Source organism: Lepidochelys kempii, chromosome 11, assembly GCF_965140285.1.
Source record: "Lepidochelys kempii isolate rLepKem1 chromosome 11, rLepKem1.hap1, whole genome shotgun sequence".
In the NCBI taxonomy this organism is placed as follows: domain Eukaryota; kingdom Metazoa; phylum Chordata; order Testudines; family Cheloniidae; genus Lepidochelys; species Lepidochelys kempii.
In genome coordinates this window covers 42510773-42531600 of record NC_136390.1, presented here as the reverse complement: position 1 = coordinate 42531600, position 20828 = coordinate 42510773, and the positions used below count along the sequence as shown (strand labels likewise).

The 20828-nt window shown below is 38.1% G+C and overlaps 1 protein-coding gene across 4 annotated transcripts in view; it reads left to right on the top strand.

Annotated features, from left to right (window-relative positions):
• CHN1 (chimerin 1) overlaps positions 1 to 20828 on the top strand; it is a 161862-nt gene that overhangs the window by 110405 nt on the left and 30629 nt on the right. For all 4 annotated transcript variants that reach the window (XM_073305918.2, XM_073305919.2, XM_073305920.2 and 1 more), the window contains one exon: positions 11420 to 11497. In XM_073305918.2, the coding sequence (XP_073162019.1) occupies positions 11420 to 11497 (78 nt within the window). The remainder of the gene's footprint in view (positions 1 to 11419; positions 11498 to 20828) is intronic.

Here is a 20828-nt window from a genome sequence, read left to right as displayed (position 1 = left end):
TTGTCCACTGTCACCCCTAGGTCCTTTTCCGCAGAACTGCTGCCTAGCCATTCGGTCCCTAGTCTGTAGCTGTACATTGGGTTCTTCCGTCCTAAGTGCAGGACCCTGCACTTATCCTTATTGAACCTCATCAGATTTCTTTTGGCCCAATCCTCCAATTTGTCTAGGTCCCTCTGTATCCTATCCCTGCCCTCCAGCGTATCAACCACTCCTCCCAGTTTAGTATCATCCGCAAATTTGCTGAGAGTGCAATCCACACCATCCTCCAGATCATTTATGAAGATGTTGAACAAAACCAGCCCCAGGACTGACCGCTGGGCCACTCCACTTGACACCGGCTGCCATCTAGACATGAAGCCATTGATCACTACCCGTTGAGCCCGACAATCTAGCCAACTTTCTACCCACCTTATAGTGCATTCATCCAGCCCGTACTTTAACTTGCTGACAAGAATACTGTGGGAGACCATGTCAAAAGCTTTGCTAAAGTCAAGAAACAATACATCCACTGCTTTCCCTTCATCCACAGAACCAGTAATCTCATCATAGAAGGCGATTAGATTAGTCAGGCATGACCTTCCCTTGGTGAATCCATGCTGACTGTTCCTGATCACTTTCCTCTCATGTAAGTACTTCAGGATTGATTCCTTGAGGACCTGCTCCATGATTAATATTCATCCTGTGCTCAGCATCTTCCAGGATCAAGCTCCTGCTGGGGGCGCTGTAGAAGTTATTGATTGAAAATGAATGTTGCAAGAGGCAGCATTAATTCTGAGGGGTTTTCCTCTGGAAAATCCCACCATTTTGCAGAGGACAATGCCCCCTTGATGCACCCAACTTTGCTCCCCCAACAACTGGCAAAAGTGTGTCCCTCAAAAAAAATCCACTGAGCCCTAGCTACGTGGCTTTCACACAGTGTGGTTTTTGCTATCTGAAGGGAAGGGAGAGAGTATGTCTGTCATGCTCCATATTCCTCTGCCCCTCCCTCCTGCACTTATTTGCTGAGGTTGGCTGGCATTTTCCCCCATTTGATCCCCCTCTGTGCCCGAGTAAGTGATAGTGATTTTTGAGCGGTCAGAAGTGAAGAAACTAAGTGTACAGATTTCAGAGTAACAGCCGTGTTAGTCTGTATTCGCAAAAAGAAAAGGAGGACTTGTGGCACCTTAGAGACTAACCAATTTATTAGAGCATAAGCTTTCGTGAGCTACAGCTCACTTCCACGATATGCATCTGAGGAAGTGAGCTGTAGCTCACGAAAGCTTATGCTCTAATAAATTGGTTAGTCTCTAAGGTGCCACAAGTCCTCCTTTTCTTTAAGTGTACAGACTTATGTTTTAGTTTTAACTCATTGCTGCACTTCTCTCCTCATAGCAGTATGAGTTAAGAGTGAGGTGACGGTCTTAATTTAACTTCCTGACTATCCTTTTACTATGATGAGTGTTTGTGATTTATCTTGTCTTACTCACATCCAGCTTGGTAACAACTCTGCCTTTGTTCTGCTGTCACAGCTTGCTTTGTGCCTCTGGATTGGTAGTCGTTGCCTATAAGGGAAAGACTGGAGTAGACGATTTAACTAATTAAATACACCCATCGTGGGGGAGGCATCCCATTACGGGAGTAACCTGTGAGTTAAGGCTATTTTCCAGGGACACAGGGGACATCAGTGGGTGAGACCAGTTTCATGCAAGACAAAGAGGGTCAGTCACACAGTGGAGGTGCCAATCTCCTGGTGCATGGAACATGGTGTTGGAGAACACCAGGCCCTGGGCCCTCAATAGGGGAATGGGCCTGCAGTGCTGCCCCACTCAAGGGCATAGGAGTATTCTGTGTTGGGCTTCCGCAGAAGATTTATTGCCAGGATAGTGTCAAGTGTTGCACAGTGTCTTGGTTATTCAGTATGAATAAAGTTGTGGCAATTACTTTCAAAACTAAGCCATTGCAGTGTGGGATTTAGCACTGAAATGGCAGCTACGTTCATTCTAAACCTTTTCCATGAAGTTCTTTGGAAATACTTACACTTGGAAAAAAAAACGTTAAGGAAATCCCTAGAATTCCCCCTCCCTCTGTTTCTAAAGATTCAGTGGGCCAGTTTCTGACTTCATTAAATGCTGAGTAACTCCATTGAAGTTAATGGGGTCATGCAGGTCCAGAACCACTGGCTTTAGTGTAAGTACTCTGGATTTACACCATTGTGGGACCCAGGCATCTATATCAACATAACTAAAAAAAAAAAAAAAAGGAAATGTAGTTTTTAGTTTGGCAGTTGAAAAAGTATCTTGCTTTGCTCAATCATGCATTTGTACTTAAAAATAAAGTTGAATTTCTTCTAAATTGAAAATAGTAGAAGGGACCTCAAGAGGTCATCTAGTCCATTCCCCTGCACTCAAGGCAGGAGTAGTAATAACTAGACCATTTCTGAAAGATGTTTGGAGGTTTTTAAGAACAGGTTAGACAATGACAGAGATTCCATAATCTCCCTAGGCAATTTGTTCCAGTATTTAACTACCCTGACAGTTAGAAGTTTTTTCTACTGTCCAGCCCAAATCTCCTTTGCTACATTGCTTCTTGTCCTAGCTTCAGATGTAACAAGAACAGTTTTCTCCCTGCTCCTTGTAAGAAACTTTTATCCACTTGACAACTGTTATCATGTGTCCCCTCCATCTTCTCTTCTGCAGACTAAACAAACCCAATTCTAGACCTTTAATCATTTTTGTTGCTTTCCTCTGGACTTTCTCCAATTTGTCCACATCTTCCCTGAAATGTGGTACCCAGAACTAGACACAGTACTCTACTTCTACTTGAGGGCCTTATCAGCGCAGAGTAGAATGGAAAAATTACTTTTTGTGTCTTGCTTACAACACTCCTGCTAATATATCTCAGAATGATGTTCTTTTTTTTCTTTTTTTTTTGCAACAGCATTATACTGTTGACTCATATTTAGTTTGTGATCCACTATAACCCCCAAATCTCTTTCCGCAGTACTCCTTCCTAGGAAGTCATTTCCCATTTTGTATGTATGCTACTGATTGTTCCTTCCTACGTGGAGTACTTTGCATTTGTCCTTATTGAATTTTATCCTATTTACTTCAGACCATTTCTCGAGTTTGTCCAGATCATTTTGAATTTTAATCTGATCTTCCAAAGCACTTGAAATCCTTCTCAGCTTCGTATTGTCTGCAAACTTTATAAGTGTACTCTCTATGCCGTTATCTAATATATTGATGAAGATATTAAACAGAACCGGATCCAGAACCAGTCCCCGATGAACCCCACTTGATATGCCCTTCCAGCTTGACTGTGAATCACTGATAACTACTCTCTGGGAATGATTTTTCAACCAGTTATGCACCCACATTATAGTAGTTCCATCTAGGCTATATTTCCCTAGTTTGTTTATGAGAAGGTCTTGCAAAACAGTATCAAAAGCCTTACTAAAGTAAAGATATAGCACATCTACTGCTTCCCCACAACCACTAGGCTTGTCACTCTGTCAAAGAAAGTTATTTGGTTGGTTTGACATGATTTGTTCTTGACAAATCCATGCCAACTGTTATTTGTCATTTTATCTTCTAGGTGTTTGCAAATTGATTGCTTAATTATTTGTTCCATTATCTTTCTGGGTACAGATGTTAAGCTGACTGGTCTGTAATTCCCCAGTTGTCCATATTCCCTTTTTATGGGTTGGCACTATATTTGTCCTCTTCCAGGCCTTTGGAATCTCTCCCATCTTCCATGAGTTTTTTAACATAATCGCTAATGGCTTAGATAGCGCCTCAGTCAGCTCCTTGTGTTTTCTAGGATGCATTTCATCAGGCCCTGCCAACTTGAAGACATCTAACTTGTCTAAGTAATTTTTAACTCATTATTTCCCTATTTTAGCCTCAGATCCTACCTCATTTTCACTGGGATTCACTATGTTAGACTTCCAATCACTACTAAATTTTTTGGTGAAACAAAAACGTCATTTAGCACTTCTGCCATTTCCACATTTCCTGTTATATTTCCCCCCTCATTGAGTAATGGGCCTATTCTGTCCTCGCTGAGCAAGCGGCCTATTCTGTCCTTAGTCCTCGTCTTGCTTCTAATGTATTTGTAGTACTTGCTTCTAATGTATCATGTAATATAATGATACAGGAATAAAATTGTTTGCAGTATTGTGCATAGGGGAATACTTCTCAGTATCATTTACTGTTCAGTATAGTATCAGGTGTACTTGGTCCTGCCTCAGCGTAGGGGGCTGGACTTGATGACTTCTTGAGTCCCTTCCAGCCCTTCATTTCTATGATTCTATTGTTCTCCAGCACAGAAAATATTAGCTATTTTTGGCTTAGAGTTAGTAATAGAGATAAACAGTCACCGTGGACTGTTTTTGACAGTCTGCACTTTCTACTTTTTTATTTTATTTTTTATTTTATTTATAAAGGCCAGTTTTGATAACTTGCATCTAAGTAAACTTAAAACAAATCATGTTTGTAGTAACAAAATAAACCAAAGCTAATATACCAGACTGTCCCAAGACTGAAGTCAGCTATAGTGATTGGAGGGTTGTAAAACTAAGTTCGCAGAATAATAACTTTTTAATATAAATATTATGTGTGAAGATCTTTTTGATTTTAGAAGTGTGTTTATTTGTGTATGAGAACTGTGTTCAAGTAAAACTTATAGCATAATATTTCATATTTCTAAATCTTACCATCTTTTATACTATCATGAATATAAAATTCTTACAGAATTATAACATTAATATTCTCCAGCTGTAATGCATAAAATAGTAATACAAAACACAATTCATGCTTTATGCACAGTAACTGCACAACAAATTTTAATGGCTTATCTCCTATTTTTAGCTTAGTTTTGGGTTTATTAATTATTTTTTCAATTAAAGGATTACATGTGAAAGATAGAATTAAGGTTGAATTTTACAGCACAAATAGAGCTGGATGAATGGTTTTTAATGTTTTTTATTTTAAATGGCCTATTTTTAAAAAAACAAAGTTTTTTGTGGAACGTTGTTGACATTATCAAAAATTTCATGAAAAGTTGCATGTTTTTTGGATTTTATCAAAAAAAATATGGAAAACGTCAAAATGTAAATGATTATCTACATTTTTGACATGAAAAATGTTAACCATTTCAATAACATTTTTGATGGAAATTTACAAAAAAATGGAAAACAAATTTCACAATAAATCTTTTTAAAAAGTAACAATGGGTCCATCTGGATCATTTCAAAATGAAAATATCTGGCATTCCAAAATTTGTCTCAATAATAGATTTTCATTTTTTAGCCAGCTGTAAAAGCAAATTCATCTCTGAGTAGCTGTAAACTCAATCAGAGTTACAGACAGAATAAATATGTTTCAATATCTTCAGAGTGTAGATGCAGCAGTTACACAGTATAACTGTGGAAATATTTTATTTTTCTTGAAGATATCTTTCTGCAGAAATGCATTGTATTTAGAGATATTACATATTGATATGAGAGGTTGGGACAGTGTTTATTTTTGTAAAGCAACATTCTGTGTTGGAGCTGTGTTCAGATGTGATATTATAGCAGGACAAATGACAACCCCAATCTTGGTAGTTCGGGTTTCATGATGCTTTCCATTCTAATCTCCTGTTTTTAGTTGCTCATAATTTTCTAAATATGCCACTTTACAGGCTGAGATTTTCTGTGCATCATCTCTTATCTATAGGTAAACTGTCTGGAAATCCTGAGTTCAAAAAAAAAAATCACATTCAAGGATGGTGAAAAAAAATAAACTGGTCACAAATCCCAAACAGTCAAAACTTTGTGACCATTTTGGAACAAGCCTATAGCTGAAATGCCTTGGAAAATGAGATTTGGAGATAGCCTTCAGTAAGGAAAAATGCCTGGTATTGTACAAGAGAAAATTGGGGCTTGGTTTAGTAATTTGACCGATTTATTACCCTTTGAAAATTGTGTACTGAGCCATAAAATACACTCATAAAGTGTGCAGGCAAGGAAAGATTTTCTGCACATATGTGCATGTCTAACTTAGCTATTTAGTGAGAACACTAGAAGGTGGCTAAGTGCATAGCAAATCAGGTTTCTTTTAAAATCTCATTCCCTGACATATGTGTAAGGGAGGCTGTGCTGCTGATTGTAAAGAAAATGTATATAATATAGCTGCTGACTATTATTAAAATACATTCCTTAGAGTACAGAGAATTTATTATATACAAAGTCTAAATCAATAAAAGTATATTGAATCATTACAAGAGTAAAAATACCTGTGAGAATGACAAAAACTGAAAGATATAACAAATGTATATCTAAGGTTGTAAGAAATAGTATGATATTGTATTTTAAAGAGGACCCAGGTGGTCCTAATACTGAACACTCTATTATAATGAACATGCACAAGGAGCGAGAGGAAAGGTTGCCCACATGAGCTTGACTTTGGCATTTTCTGATTTTAGAGAGCTTATCTATGCATCTGGAATGGTCTATTATAATTTCCCATTGAGTAGTTTTATTTTATTATTTAATACACACTGAATGTGTTGGCTTACCATTTTAGAAAAATATCATGTATGATACCTATTTTATTATGTGGTGACTGAGTTAAGCTTTATAACGTGACTGTTGCTCGGAAAGGGACACATTAGAGTGCATTGTAAGCAACGGAACACTGTACAAAACATTTCTGTAGATGATACATAGTAAAATAAGATCTCACTGGTTCTGAGACTAGCAAAAATAAGTGTATATAGCCTAATTAAATCTTATTTAGAAAAACCAGGTCACAAGAAAAACCAGAGTAGCTAATACTGCAACAGTACAAAGGACTTCACAAATAAAAGAAAAAAGAGCACAACGATCCTTGTATGTTGGTAAGAAATGCACTGTGATAAGAGGTCATGGTTTTAGGAGCAAAGAAGGGGCCACACTGATGGAGGGAGCCAGAGGATGGGAGGTAGGGTAGAAGCAGAGGGGAGTGTGGCAGGAGCTGTGGGAGGTGAGAGAGGGGTGCAGGAGCTATGGGGTGGATGGGAGCAGAGGGAGGGCAAGAGCCAATGGGTGGAGGGGCAGAAAGGAGGAGAGGGAGGCAGGAGGCTGAGGGGTAGCAGAGAGAGTAGGAACAGAGGGGAAGACAGGGCAGGAGCTGGGGTGGGGTGGTTAGGAGAAGAGGGGACAAACAGGCTAAGGGCACAGGAGCAGTAGGATCCTTAGCCACTAAACAACACTTCCCTACAGCAAATATCTATAAAGCCCACTGGTAAAGAGTGTATCTCATCTATTCACTCTAGTGGCTGGTCCACATAGAGGATAACAGCCTACTAATAAAAACAGCGAGGAGTCCTTGTGGCACCTTAGAGACTAACAAATTTATTTGGGCATAAGCTTTTGTGGGCTAGAACCCACTTCATCAGATGCATGGAGTGTAAAATACAGGAGCAGGTATAAATACATGAAAAGATGTGAATTGCCTTACGAAGTATGAGGTTAGTCTAACCTATGTTAAACAACGTTGCAAAGTCAGACTAACCTCACACTTGGTAAGAAGAAAAGGAGTACTTGTGGCACCTTAGAGACTAACAAATTTATTTGAGCATAAGCTTTCATGAGCTACAGCTCACTTCATCGGATGCATGCCGATGAAGTGAGCTGTAGCTCACGAAAGCTTATGCTCAAATAAATTTGTTTGTCTCCAAGGTGCCACAAGTGCTCCTTTTCTTTTTGCGGATACAGACTAACACGGCTGCTACTCTGACACTTGGTAAGGCAATTCACATCTTTTCATGTATTTATACCTGCTCCTGTATTTCCTACTCCATGCATCTGATGAAGTGGGTTCTAGCCCACAAAAGATTTTGCCCAAATAAATGTGTTAGTTTCTAAGGTGCCACAAAGACTCCTCATTGTTTTTGCTGATACAGACTAACATGGCTACCACTCTGAAGCCTACTAATAGTTACTCAGTCTGTTAGCTTGTGTGGTAGAGGTCTATAGGTCTGAATCCTGCTAATGACCCAAGCTGTGGGTCAATATGGCTTCACATAATGGAAGTTTTGTTTTTTCATTTTTTTTTAAAGTAGGAAATAACATAAAAAAACCTGCAATAAAAGAACATTAAGGTTGCAAAGCCAAGTATTCAGTTAGGAACTGCCAGAAATAAGGTTTCCTGTGCAATCTTAATTTTGACCTCTTGTGCATATACATAGGAGTCTTTAATTTCATGATCACATACTATTTTCCCTAATTTTTTAATGCTTGACTTTGCAACTTTGTTTAACATAGTTTGATTGGATGCAAAAATTACATCATATACAATATAAAAAATACAGGTATAAGGTATCAGCAGTATTTGTATCTCTATGTGTGTGTGTGTATGTATGTTTAATCATCAGAAAATACCTTGCAGTAAACAATGTGAAGCTACTTTATGCAAGACTAATAACCAGTTGTAGGTAGTTTTTTCTAACAATGCATTTTAATTCTAACACTACTTTATCTTAAAGCTACTTTTCAGATTACAAACCTTTTTCATAATTACAGCAGTGAGAGGGTGACCTTTCCCTGTTGCGTGGTTTTGTTTACCTTTTTATTGGTGTTCTCTAGATTTAATTTTCTAGGATCCAGACATCATTTTCTACTAATGTGACTCTGATTTATTTTCAGTTACACTTTAGTCTTTTAGAAATAGGAAAAAGGAAATTGACAACTAAGAAAAAAGTATGTCAGACTTTGCCAAAGGATGAAAAGGAAAAATCAGAATGATTTATATTACTTGTTAAGTAAAATAATTTATTTATAGTGTTATAAGAACTAACCGTTGTATGTTGTCTGAGTGCAAATTTACCATTAAAGAATGGCTGGCTTATTTCTTCTAGTAATGGAACTGGAAAATATATTATTTTCTTGCTAGTTCAGTGCATCTTCAGAGCAGTGTCTGTGATTTTATTTTTTTTAAGGGGTGAGTGAAGTGAAAAGGAAGTTGGGGGCTAGTTGGCTGGCCTACTGGCATTAGTATTCTACAGTGTCATCTGAGACGGATCTTTGGTTCCCAGGACCAGTCTCTCCTTTGCTGAGCTGGCTGTCGCTGGGAGCCCTTTGGAACAGATTTACACCACTGTTGTGGATTTACCTTATTATTTAATAGTGAATGCTGCCAGCTATGGCAGGTTAGGGGTGGAATTGTGATGTGTCATCATAGCCAGAAATTTGTGGCTGGGATAAGCCCTAGAATTTCAGCACCCTGAAGAAGTGTGTGAGTTGTATGGCCCATGCAGCTTCCACCTCACCTGTGAGAGCATCTCCTTCCCCACCTGCTTCCACATATGTGCTGTGGTAACCTTTCCCGACCACTGCTACTTGCCTGGGACCATCCCCTCCCCACCACATCCATTCCATTATGTGTGGCTCTACAAACCAGGACAGAGATAAGAGAGCACAAGAAATGGACACTGATTCATATTAAGTATGTTAAAACTAAGGCCAGATACTGCTGCAGAGTGGAGTGGTTAAAACCCATAGATCCTGGCAGCAGTTGGACAGTTATTTTTCAATAGAGTAATGGCAGGAACAGATCCCAATAAGAAAATTTAGGCAGCAGTATTCAGAGTCTGGCTAACCAATCCCATGTCGGAGTTGAACTGAACTGCTTATGTGGCCACTGCATTACAACTGCAGCCTGTAGCCAACATGCTGGTTTATGGCTATTCAGAAGCAATGTCCTAGCAGTAGCATTGGGCAAAGCATCTGTATGGCATCTAAACCAGCCTGGATTTGAGGTTCAGGATATTTTACAAACCTGGCAGGAGATATTGGCCAAGCAGGAAAATCAGAAAATCCTGCTCAAGCAGCTTGATTCTCAAAGCTCCCATCAATTGGCTCCACACAGCTTCTGCCCATCAGCCTTCACATCCCTGTTTGTCTTAGGCATCACACATAGACTGGTGAGTACAAAAGCTGGTCCTCTCTCTCCCCTACTGCAGAGCGTGGAGTGCTTGTGGTGTTGGAGTTAGACGGAGGAGGAAGAGTAAATGGGGATGGCACCCTGGCTAGTTGGTCAAGTCTGTGCATGCAGGGCCTCAACCGTAGCAGATCCTCCAGTGCCCTTAGCATTCTTGTAATTTGGAAATGTAAATGCTAAATGGGTGTGAAATGCTTTCCTTCTGACCTGGTAGTATTTTACACCCACTTTGCACTCATTTTGTGCTGACATGCACAGCTACATAGCAATGTGCAGGGCAACAGCAAGTCTAATCCCCAGATCTTTGGGTGGAAAAGATGATTTAAAGAGGTGAGATCTTGGTGGGGTACATTGTAAGTGCTGAGATCTCCACTGGAGAGAAGAAAAAGCTGACACTTCCACTCAGTAGAATTAGTTTGTTAAACACATGTAACAAAGACAAGAATAGTGTCATTATAAATGAAAAACAATCTGCACTGACTGCTATGCTCAGCATTAATACAGTTTGGTTCCAGTTGCCAGCATCACTTTATAGTTAGCAAAAAATAGAGCTGTTTCCTTAGTCTCTCCTGGGTTATCTTTTCACAGTATTTTTAAGCATGAGAATGTATTACCATCTCCTCAGCTTTTAAATGGCAAAAAGATGCCATTTTGTAATGATGCATGACTCATTCATTGCTCATTATCTTCCTGCTGATATTTTTCCTTGAGCCAGCAAGTAAGTCTTACACGGGAGGAGGGAGAGTGAGTGAGTTAGGAATACAGTACTTAAATACTATTGCTGTTTTTTCATTGGCTATCTGCCTTCGTAATGTGACCAGTCTAATCCATCCCTGACTGCTAAAGCCCACACTGCCACCCCCTCCTTGCTAGACTGAGGTTAGCAGAGTGTCTGTTGCTAGAAACTGATTATATGCAGTATGTGAGCATCTTTCATTCAAAATGGGCATCAGTATATTGAGTAGGAATGAGAGCTTTTAGAAATGCATTATTTGACTAAATAACATGTTTTTTAAATGGATGAAGAGACACTTGGCTTTCTTACATTAATAGTAACTCCAATTTTATTGGTATCCAGACCTTTAAATTTTTCATATTAGAGCCCTTTAAAAACAGAAGCAAGAAGAATCTGCCTAGTTACGTCAGCCTTTTTATAAGAAGTGCATCATTATCACTATGAACATGTCTTTCTCCAGATCAGTTTAGGTTTCTGAAATGTTTGTTTCTGTTTTTTGAACTCAGATTGATCTCCAGAGAGCACAGATCAATACAGCTTTTTATTTTTATTTCCTGTCAATTCTAAAATGCCATCCAAAGAGTCTTGGTCAGGGCAAAAAGCTAATAGATCTGCACTTCACGACTCAAAACAAGAGAGCCGTCAACAAGATTTATTGATAGCAGCCTTGGGAATGAAACTGGGTTCTCAGAAGTCATCTGTGACAATTTGGCAACCTCTTAAACTCTTTGCTTATTCACAGTTGACATCACTTGTCAGAAGAGCAACTCTGAAAGAAAATGAACATATTCCAAAATATGAAAAGGTTCACAATTTCAAGGTAAGAATTATCCTACTTTTTTCAACTTATAACTACAGAAAATGTTTTTTTAGTTCTAGAATAGCTTCAAGAATGCAAGTAAATATATGCAATGTGGCTTTTTAAAAACTTAAACACATCAGCTAAAATATTCTTGCTAGTTAAAGCAATTAGACATTTGAAAACATAAATTAGCAGCAAAAAAATTGTGCAATGCTTAAATACATTTAATTGTTGTGATCCTACTTACTGTATCTGGGGTATCTATGTTAATTAAAACTGTTTCTATATATATAGAGAGAAAAGTTAGCAGTGAGATACAGTGAGAAAGTTATCTTTCAGTTATCAGTATTTCAGTTTAATTTTTATTTGTGAAACAAAGATGTCAAAAGACCTTTGTTAAATCTTTGATTAGAGGATTAAACAGATCGTATCTCTGTTCGTTGCTGGTATAATAGCATTGGATATAAGAAGCATGTTCTGTTGCATCTGGATTGAGCAGATGGTCTGCATTTCCCTTAGTTTCTGGCTTTTCTCCTGTGTTAATGAACTGACTCTGATGAAAGGAGTGTGGCTTACCAGGGGACTACGGAAGCTGCTGACACTAGCACCTACTCTTCAGTTTAATGTCATTTGCTTTTACTTCTGTGTAGCTTCTAATTATTGTTCCAATGTGTTTTTATAAATACATTCCTCTTTCATCCATTAAGAGATACGCATGACAATGCATGTACTCTGTGTATATGGTTGTTGTAACTATCATTTAAAGTCTTAGAAATTCAGCTTTTTGCAGCCAAATTCATCGCACAATAGGCAGTCTATATATGCAAAACTGTATAAGTGAACTGAGTGATTATATCGACTTGACACTGAGTGCCTAGAATGCAGATTTTGTTGTTGTTGTTTTTTCCCCTACAGATTTTTTAAAATGTTAGGGGAGGGGAGGGGAATCTTGACTATTTTAGTGAGAAATCTGATGACATTCGCTTATTTTCTGTTTCAATTCCCATCTGATATTTTACTTTTACTTACAGTTCAAGTAGTCAGACACTCCTCATTTGATTTTTTTTGTTTTTAATATGGCTTCTAGCTCTCATGTTCATACCATCACTAAAATTGGAAACCTTTATGATCACAATGTTTTTCTGGAGAGGACTCCGCCAATATATTGAAAAATGTATACAAAATATTATATAAACATAGAAAATTAGCATTTAATATGAAAATTTGACAAAGAATAATCCTGCTAGCTGTCAATTAAATCCACAGTATACTTCTGCAAGAACCTGAGTAGTACAGGTGATTTAAAATCTTGCCTTGCAACTGAGACCTTTGCCTTAGATTTTGAGGATAATCATAAGTGCTAATAGATACTGATATCCCATGAATACCCATATATATAAAATACTTTTTATGTTTAATTTTGTTTAATTACTGCTTTCTTTCTTAGCTACTGTATGAAATAGCATATATTTCTGTTCTGTTCTGAAAATATTCTGTTGGTCTGATTCTTGTTAGTCTACTTCTTTTCTGAAATAGATTCTTTTCTATAGCACTGTCCTTGTAAATTTTAATTTGTTATGCTAGCTGCTTAAACATACTGCTTGATCTTAAGGAGTAAATGCTGCACAAACTTTCCACCATCAATATTATTATTATCATCATCATTTTTGTACTGCTCTTCCCTTAAATGTATACCTGTTAGAAAAATACACCTATTAAAAGTATGCCATTTCTTCCACCAAGCCATTAAAATGAAGTCAGTCTAAACAGATACCTGTTGTTAAATAAATTTTTTAAAATCCGCTTATTCTTCACAAGAACAGAAGCTTGTGTGCCAGAGGGCATATGATGGTATATTTACCTGTTAAAGGGATGTTGTCCTGAATGGTAGGCTTAAAGTCTGGCTGTTACCTCCATTTACAATGGCTTTAAAAATCCCAAATTTTTTTCTTTTCTTAAACTATAAACCCTCCCAATTGTTGCTCAGTATGACAGTCAGATTGTCATCCTAAAAGTATAGATATAATCATTTTAAATCACTAACTAAATATCTCAGGTCACTAGCAGGGTGGTAGGCTGTTTTACCGGCTCAGGAAAGGAAGCAAACACCCTGCCCAAGTGATTGTTAAAGCCCTTGCCTCAGGGCACGATTTATTGTTTGAACACAAAATAAAGCAACTCAATGGACCAAGCTGGATGTAGTCCCCGCAGGCCTTTTGCTTTGCATCCACCAACCAGGCGAAGAGAGGACACACACTTTTCAGCTTCCTCTTCCTTGCCAGCCATGTGATATGCAGGGATCTCTTACCCTTTCCAGGTTGATGCTATACCTTGTCACATCACTTTTCACAAGGATAAGAGGTGTCCTAGAAGACTTTCAACCTGGGAATGTCATGTTTTTTCCCCTAGATTCCTTCTGTATCTTACACTTGAAAATGGTAGGCTTCTTTGCGTCCTGTCTGAACTGCTGCAGAGTGCAGTGTAGGTGCATTCAGTAACATGCTTTTGATTCCTTTGGGGTAAAAGGCAGGTATACGTATCTGAGGTGTTATTAATTTATTGTATTTATTAGACTGTCTCACCAAGTACTTGAGGTAAGTGTCTCACTAGCACAGTTGGGGGAGAGGAAATGGAGAATTATTTTTGTTGCATGTGCTATTACAACCATGGCCATCACTTTGGAAAGCAGTGTGGACGCTTATTGCATTCTTCTGCTGACTACTGGATGCATGCAAAATGGCAGAAGACTTGGCTGCTGCCTCTAGCAAACTTTAAAATAATTAGAAATATTGTAAAGCAGTAGCAGAAATAGTCTTTTATTGAATAATGAGGTGAAGAAATTGTAAATACCAGTGGTGATAGGACTATATCCCAAACACAACAACTGTCTCCTTCAAATCATCCAGAGTTGTCACCAATAAATCTGCTAACTCCAAATTTGTTTGATATGGAATTAGAAAAAGGGGTTAAAATATTAGAGTTCAACTCTGTGTTGACATAACTGTTTTTGGACCCGCAGTATTGTTTAAGCCAACTGAAAGTCCAGTTATCATCCCAAAGCTATCTTCTGCCCTAAGTGGGCGGCCTGATTGGCTGTGGATGATTCTGAGCTCTGCAAGTAGGACTATGCTAGCACAGTTAATGATCACCATTTTGCAAATACTATAATATTCTATAGGTTGTACAGTTATGATGTGATGTTTACACGTCTCAAATGCAAATTCACTGTGACTGAATTCTATTTAATTTCTCTCCATAAGTAAAAAAGAGGGATGACAACTTACAAATGGCAAGCCAGAGTGAGTTTTTAATATATAACCTCCAGGGTAAGAGGTAAATATTAAATATATTTATATGGATAAAATATAAGCACATCTGCTTTTCTGTGTTTTTACATAAACTTTATTATTAAAAGCAAAATAAGTAATTCCAAACATAGCAATTACAAGGAATTTGTTTAAAATGACATTTTATTTAACAGTAATTAAATAGCGAGACTTGAAAGTGAACCGATATGATAAATGTGGCTTAAACTACATCTGGCCGTATTGATTATTTGGTGCATTTTACTTTCAGTCCATTTATCCCACTTGTGTAGTCCAGCATACTGTATAATATTTCAATTGTCAAAACAAACTAGGGCCATCTGTTGAATCATCTTTATGATTCCAACCAGCCATCAACCATATCAAAGCCTCTCTATATTTAGATTTAGTTCCCATTATGGGCATGACTCAACAACTACTGAAATCTGCTTATCAGTTTTGTGCTGCAACTCAGTACCATAGAATGAGTGTCTTCCCTTTTGGGGCTAAAGACAGGTCTGTTCTGAGTGTTTGTTTTTTCTTTGTTTTTTGAAGCAGGGGAGAGAGAAATAGTTGAAGCTGCAGATGTTGTTCTGGTTATGGTAGAAAAACTTTGTCAAATAGGAAAGTTTTGCAGCATTTCCTAAAGTGGTCAGACTTTTGATTTGTCTAATCTTCTCCTGAGGTTCATTCCACAGTTGGATACCTCAACTGTGGAATGAACCTCAGGAGGAGATTAGACAAATCAAAAGTCTACTACTCAACTACTAATGCTTTGTGTCTGCCTGTTATGTGTTCTCTTCTAGTTTCTGTAAACTGTGTTGTCCCAGGAGACCACAACTGTCTTGGTAGTTTGTAGCTGGAGATGAAGTTTCTAACGTAGCTGAGACCTTATCCATTGAATAATGTTAAGATTAAGACCAAGGACGTGAACTGGCTGCAGAATCAGACTACAAACCAGTGTTGGGACAGTGGGAGTAGAAATTGGATTATGCTCCTGGACAGTATGATCTCACAGCCACATACTTATTCCAAACCAAATTTTGAAGACCAGATCAGAGAAGTGATTTATAGAGCCATGCCCAGAGTGAGGGACATGAGGCTAATCTTGGGTCCCTGAGCATGTGCAATAAAGAAATGTGAAACATTCTTTTCAGACTGAATGTATTAAGTTTGATGGAATATGCAACTTCTTTCCATGGGAATGTCTGCTTGCTTCCATAGCCCTGAGAATCACTCCACATTTCCCCTCAGTTGAACCACCTCCATTCCTAAAATGCTATAGTGATATAGAGCTTTTCCCTCTCTTTCTTCTCCCCAGCCCATATTTTGTCATGGTAATATTGGTATCACCCTGAACGTGCTGTTTCCATTGAGGTTGGGGAAGAATGATAATTTGTAATAATTGTTGAAGGACATAAACACCAAGGCAGAGGAAGGAGAGATTATTTAGGGTTATAAAAAGGGAATATAATCAGGAGGTATGGGAGGAAAGTATAAGATTTTAAGATGAACGGCAGGAAAACCTTCCTGTCAGGGAGATGTATTAAGCCTGTGGAATAATCTCCCAAGGGGATGTAGTGGAAGCCCCATCACTTTGCAGATTTAAAACAAGACTGGACAAAACACTAGCAAATATACTGTAGGGAACAATTTTACAGTGTTAGGGAGTTGGGCTAGATAATCTAGGAGGTCTTTTCCTTCTCTGGATTGTATGATTCACAGGCCTTGGGGAATTGCTAATTTTGATCTCCCTTGACTTGTTTGTGGGTATACCACCAGCATCTTGAGTCTTGCGGAATGTGAATCTTGCTAGGAGAAGAACTCTGCAGATATTTCATAAATGTCCATATTTCAAGGTGCAGAAATACTTTCCTACCTAGATTAGTCCTGTACTGCTTCACTGAAGCAAGGAGGTGTTCATGTCTGTCGAAGCAGGGTTGGAATTGTTTGTTACAGTATATACATTTTCCTGTGTTTTTTCTCTAGGATGTCGTCTTACTTATTTTGTGATGGATAAAAAGGAAATATGTTTCCAGAAGAACATTTATCTAACTTCTTTGTGCAGCATTTGCAATTGCCATGCTGTTGTTTTTGTTGCTATGCTACTTAGTGTCTGTCAGAGCATGACTGGTTAATTTAACATGTTTGTACTACTGGTTGAAAGACTACAATGGTAAATTACTGATGCACATGCAAACTTAATCTCTTTAAAACCAAAACTTTGTTCCATTGAGACACATTTTTCCATTTAATTTGTCGGCAGAGATGCTGATTAACCCTCTTTTTGTGGTTCCCTAGCATGTATCTAATATTTGTGTCATCATAACACCATCCTTGAGAACTCCACATTGAAGGGCAAAATACTGTTCTCCATTACACTGAAGGAAAAGGACTTGCACTGTGACACTGAAGGCAAAATATGGCCTTAAAAGTGTTACACAAGTGGAGATTGAAGTGAGGGCAGTTCTGTGTTAGAAAGGGTTTGATCATAAAGCTATACCAACAGACCCCCTCTAGTGAAGAGACAGCTTATACCAGCAAAAGAGAGCTTTTGCCAGTATAGGTTATATCAGTCCCCTGAACAAAATAAGCTACACTGGCAAAAGCACTTGTTTGTCAGTATAACTGCATCCATGCTCGCGCTTTCTGTTGGTATAAGAATGTAGTGAAGTATCACTGTCCTGACATTATCATCCTGGCAAAAATATCTAGTGTAGACCTGGTTTAAGACTTTTTGAGCTGAAAGATGAAGCACAGCATGTATGTTCCAGGGGAGAAAAAAAAAAAAAAAACCATGTGGCAGACCCTTCAAATGTTCATTGGATGCATTTTTTTCATAGCTTCTCATAGTAATGTATATGGTTTCATATCTGATTGTTTGGAATTGTGGGCCAGATCCTGAGTTGGTGTAATTTGGCCTAGTTCCACTGAAGTAAATAGAGCTATACTGATTTACAACAACTGTGGATCTGGATCTATGCTTCTGAAATTATTTCAGAATATCTTTAAAGGAGTCAGTACATGCAAATTAACATTCTGATAAACTGAGTGTCTCTCTAGTTTTAAAAAAACATAGTCTGTCTCTTTACACATTCTCAGAGATAAGAGAACCCTGAGAAATTTGAGGTTTCTTCTAGACATTTAGAACTTTAAAAATCATTCAAAGGTGAAAAAAGCTCTTCTTCCCATAAATCCAGAGTGAAGAAAACTTTTTAAAAGTTCCTCAAGGCTTCAAGGAAGCTTTCAGAGATTCTGTATCTCTGCTTTTAAAACTAATAATAGACTGTAAGATGCCTAAACCTTCATGGTATTAAGTTTTTGGTGCATTCTCTCCAACAAAAGTATTCAATTACTGGTACATTTGCCCTAGCTTTTCCAAAGGACATGCCAGTCCTCAGTTTCAAGCTTTCCTCCTTTGTTTAAAAAATAAAATAGCATTTTCTTCAAATCCTTGTTTTACTCAAACTACTGTACACAGACACAAATAGTTTTATACATCTCTCTTTCTAGATCTCATGCCCTTGCATGTGCATGGCCCCGGGAGCTGACTCACTCACTTATATGGTGAAGTTTAGAAAGGCTGTAATGAGGCAGTCAAGGCATTTGCCTCAAGGAGCATACATAGTGTGTCATAACTTCTTATCAGTTGCTTTTCTCCAAATTAGCTGTAGCACATAGCAAAGTGAAGTCCCTTTATCATCTGTCCTTTCCGAGGAATATTTTACATTTCTTTTACTCCATAGCTTTAAATCTAAGAACTCTATTTGGTTTTCAACTCCAGTTTCTAACTATTGTATTTTACATGGACACTGTATCAAGTGATGTGGACCCTCTGTTAAAATGGGCATGTGATTTAGATTCTAAATATCAATTTAAAGAAAAATCCGTTATTCCATTGCTCAAAGAAATGTCATCATTTTTGTTGAATTTGCAAAAAATTAGACTTCCTCTCTCTCTCTTCTTCTGCCTCATGAATTGGTCCTGCTATAGCACACTACTTCAATATAATTCCCAGTTGTTCACATTCCTGCTGACATGATCAGCACAAAGCAGGAAGTAAAAAGACTTGACAGCGCTCCTGGCTTGGTATGAGTGAGGACCTGGAGGAATGTTCGCCTGCTCAACATTCAAGACAATGAGCTCTTTCCTGATAAAGGTCCTATTTATACTCGACTCTCTGAATGATGGTGCACTCAGTGCAGAATGTCCCTTCCTCTCAAGAAGTGCTGAACAAAGTTGTTGGCACAATTCAAGACTAGCTCTAGGAAGTTGACACCATTGTTGATACAAGTACAGTCAGCGCACTTTTAAAAGAGAGTATACCATAGCCTTCACTTCTATTATATCTTCAAATGAAAGCAACTATACTGTATATTAATCACACTTCTTCCACTGATTCACTGTGTGGCCTTGGTGGTCTTTTAACTTCTCTTTGTTTTTAACAACAAAGCATTATTTTAAAGATTATATAGGAATATTGGCCAAACTGATATTTGAGTTGATTCATTTCTTGTTGGCATCTGTTTCCTTCACCCTTTGCATCTGTGTGACTTCACTGTCAGACCAGATCTGGATATAGAGTACTTTTCTTATAGAAATTATGGCTGCTTGAGTGGCACATTTATTCCAGTGCTTGGTAAAATCCACTGTGGCAGTGAGCATACTACAGGTTGAGTTAATCATTCAAGCTGACATACTTTAAAATGCTGTAGAATACATTTACATATAAAAAAACAGAAAAATATTGTATCCAATTTTAACTGCTTGGGGAATTTAAGCAGGCAGAATTTAGTTGCTGAAATTGGAATTCAGCTGGGACCTCTGAGCTAATAATGCCCTAGGGTTTGCCTAAGCAGGGCTTTAGTCTGCACCAGAGGGGTGTAAATTTTAGCCTGCACTAGCATGTAGCACCCTAACTGGTTGTGGGGTCCCATCTGGCACATACTAAAAGTTCCCTAGTGCATGTTAGTGTAGTAGGACCTAATTGCATTAATGCACACTAGGGAACTTTTAGTGCATGTCAGCAGGGTCCTTGCAGGCCAGTTAGTGCACAACACACTAGTGTGGACTAACATTTGCAGATGCAAACTAAACCCCTGTGTAGACAAGCCCTTAGTCTTGCCAAAAGTATCATAGGATGTTTAATGACTACAAATTATTAGGAACTCCGTTTTATGCCTTGCCTGAAAGACAGCATCTCCTGCGGAACAGAACTTCCTGAATACCACATTACTTTATCAGTTCAATACTGACACACAAAAAGTGTCACTTATTCAGCCCCCAACACTATTTCCTGCAACACCAGGAAATTTCCTGCAACACCAGATTTCCTTCCAACCACTGGCCAGGCCTCAGCCCACTTAGCTTATGAACCCCAGGAGGTAGCCTTGCAGTGTTGTTCTGTGTACTTATTTTTTTAATTAGTGCATGACATATTTGCTAAATGTATGGATTAGTCAGAATCTGTTATTCTGACTGACACCTAAATGAGATCTACATACAATAGACTACATTGCCATATAAAAGGTATGGGTGTCATCTGACACAGAAGAAAAAAAAGCTGATGCCCTCAGGGGCTGGCATAGTGGATACTGGCTTTAGCTTATAAATCGTGAAGACTTTTTTTGTCTCAAGGCACAGTCATTAGGACTATGGTTTGTGTGCTTCAGTGGTAAACTATACATACCTCACTTGTCACATCCAACCCACCATTCTTCTCATTGCTGGCTTTGATGAGCCTCTCCAAATTATTCTTTTTCTTTCACATCACGTTTCTGAAGCATTTTTATTGCATTCTTTCATTAACTCTCTCATTTTTTCTAAATGTTTGTTAGAATAACTGCTAGAAGAATTTGCTAGGTAAAATAAGAAAGCTAGAGTTTCTTAATTTGTTTAATTTTGAGTGTAACATAAGTCTACCTGTTTTATCCCATTAGTGATTATGAATTTTATTTATATGCTGTGTCATTCTTGTCTCTCAGATTACAGTCAAGCTATCCTAAGAGCAGCCTAATAATTTCAAAAGGCAAAAGATAATATGC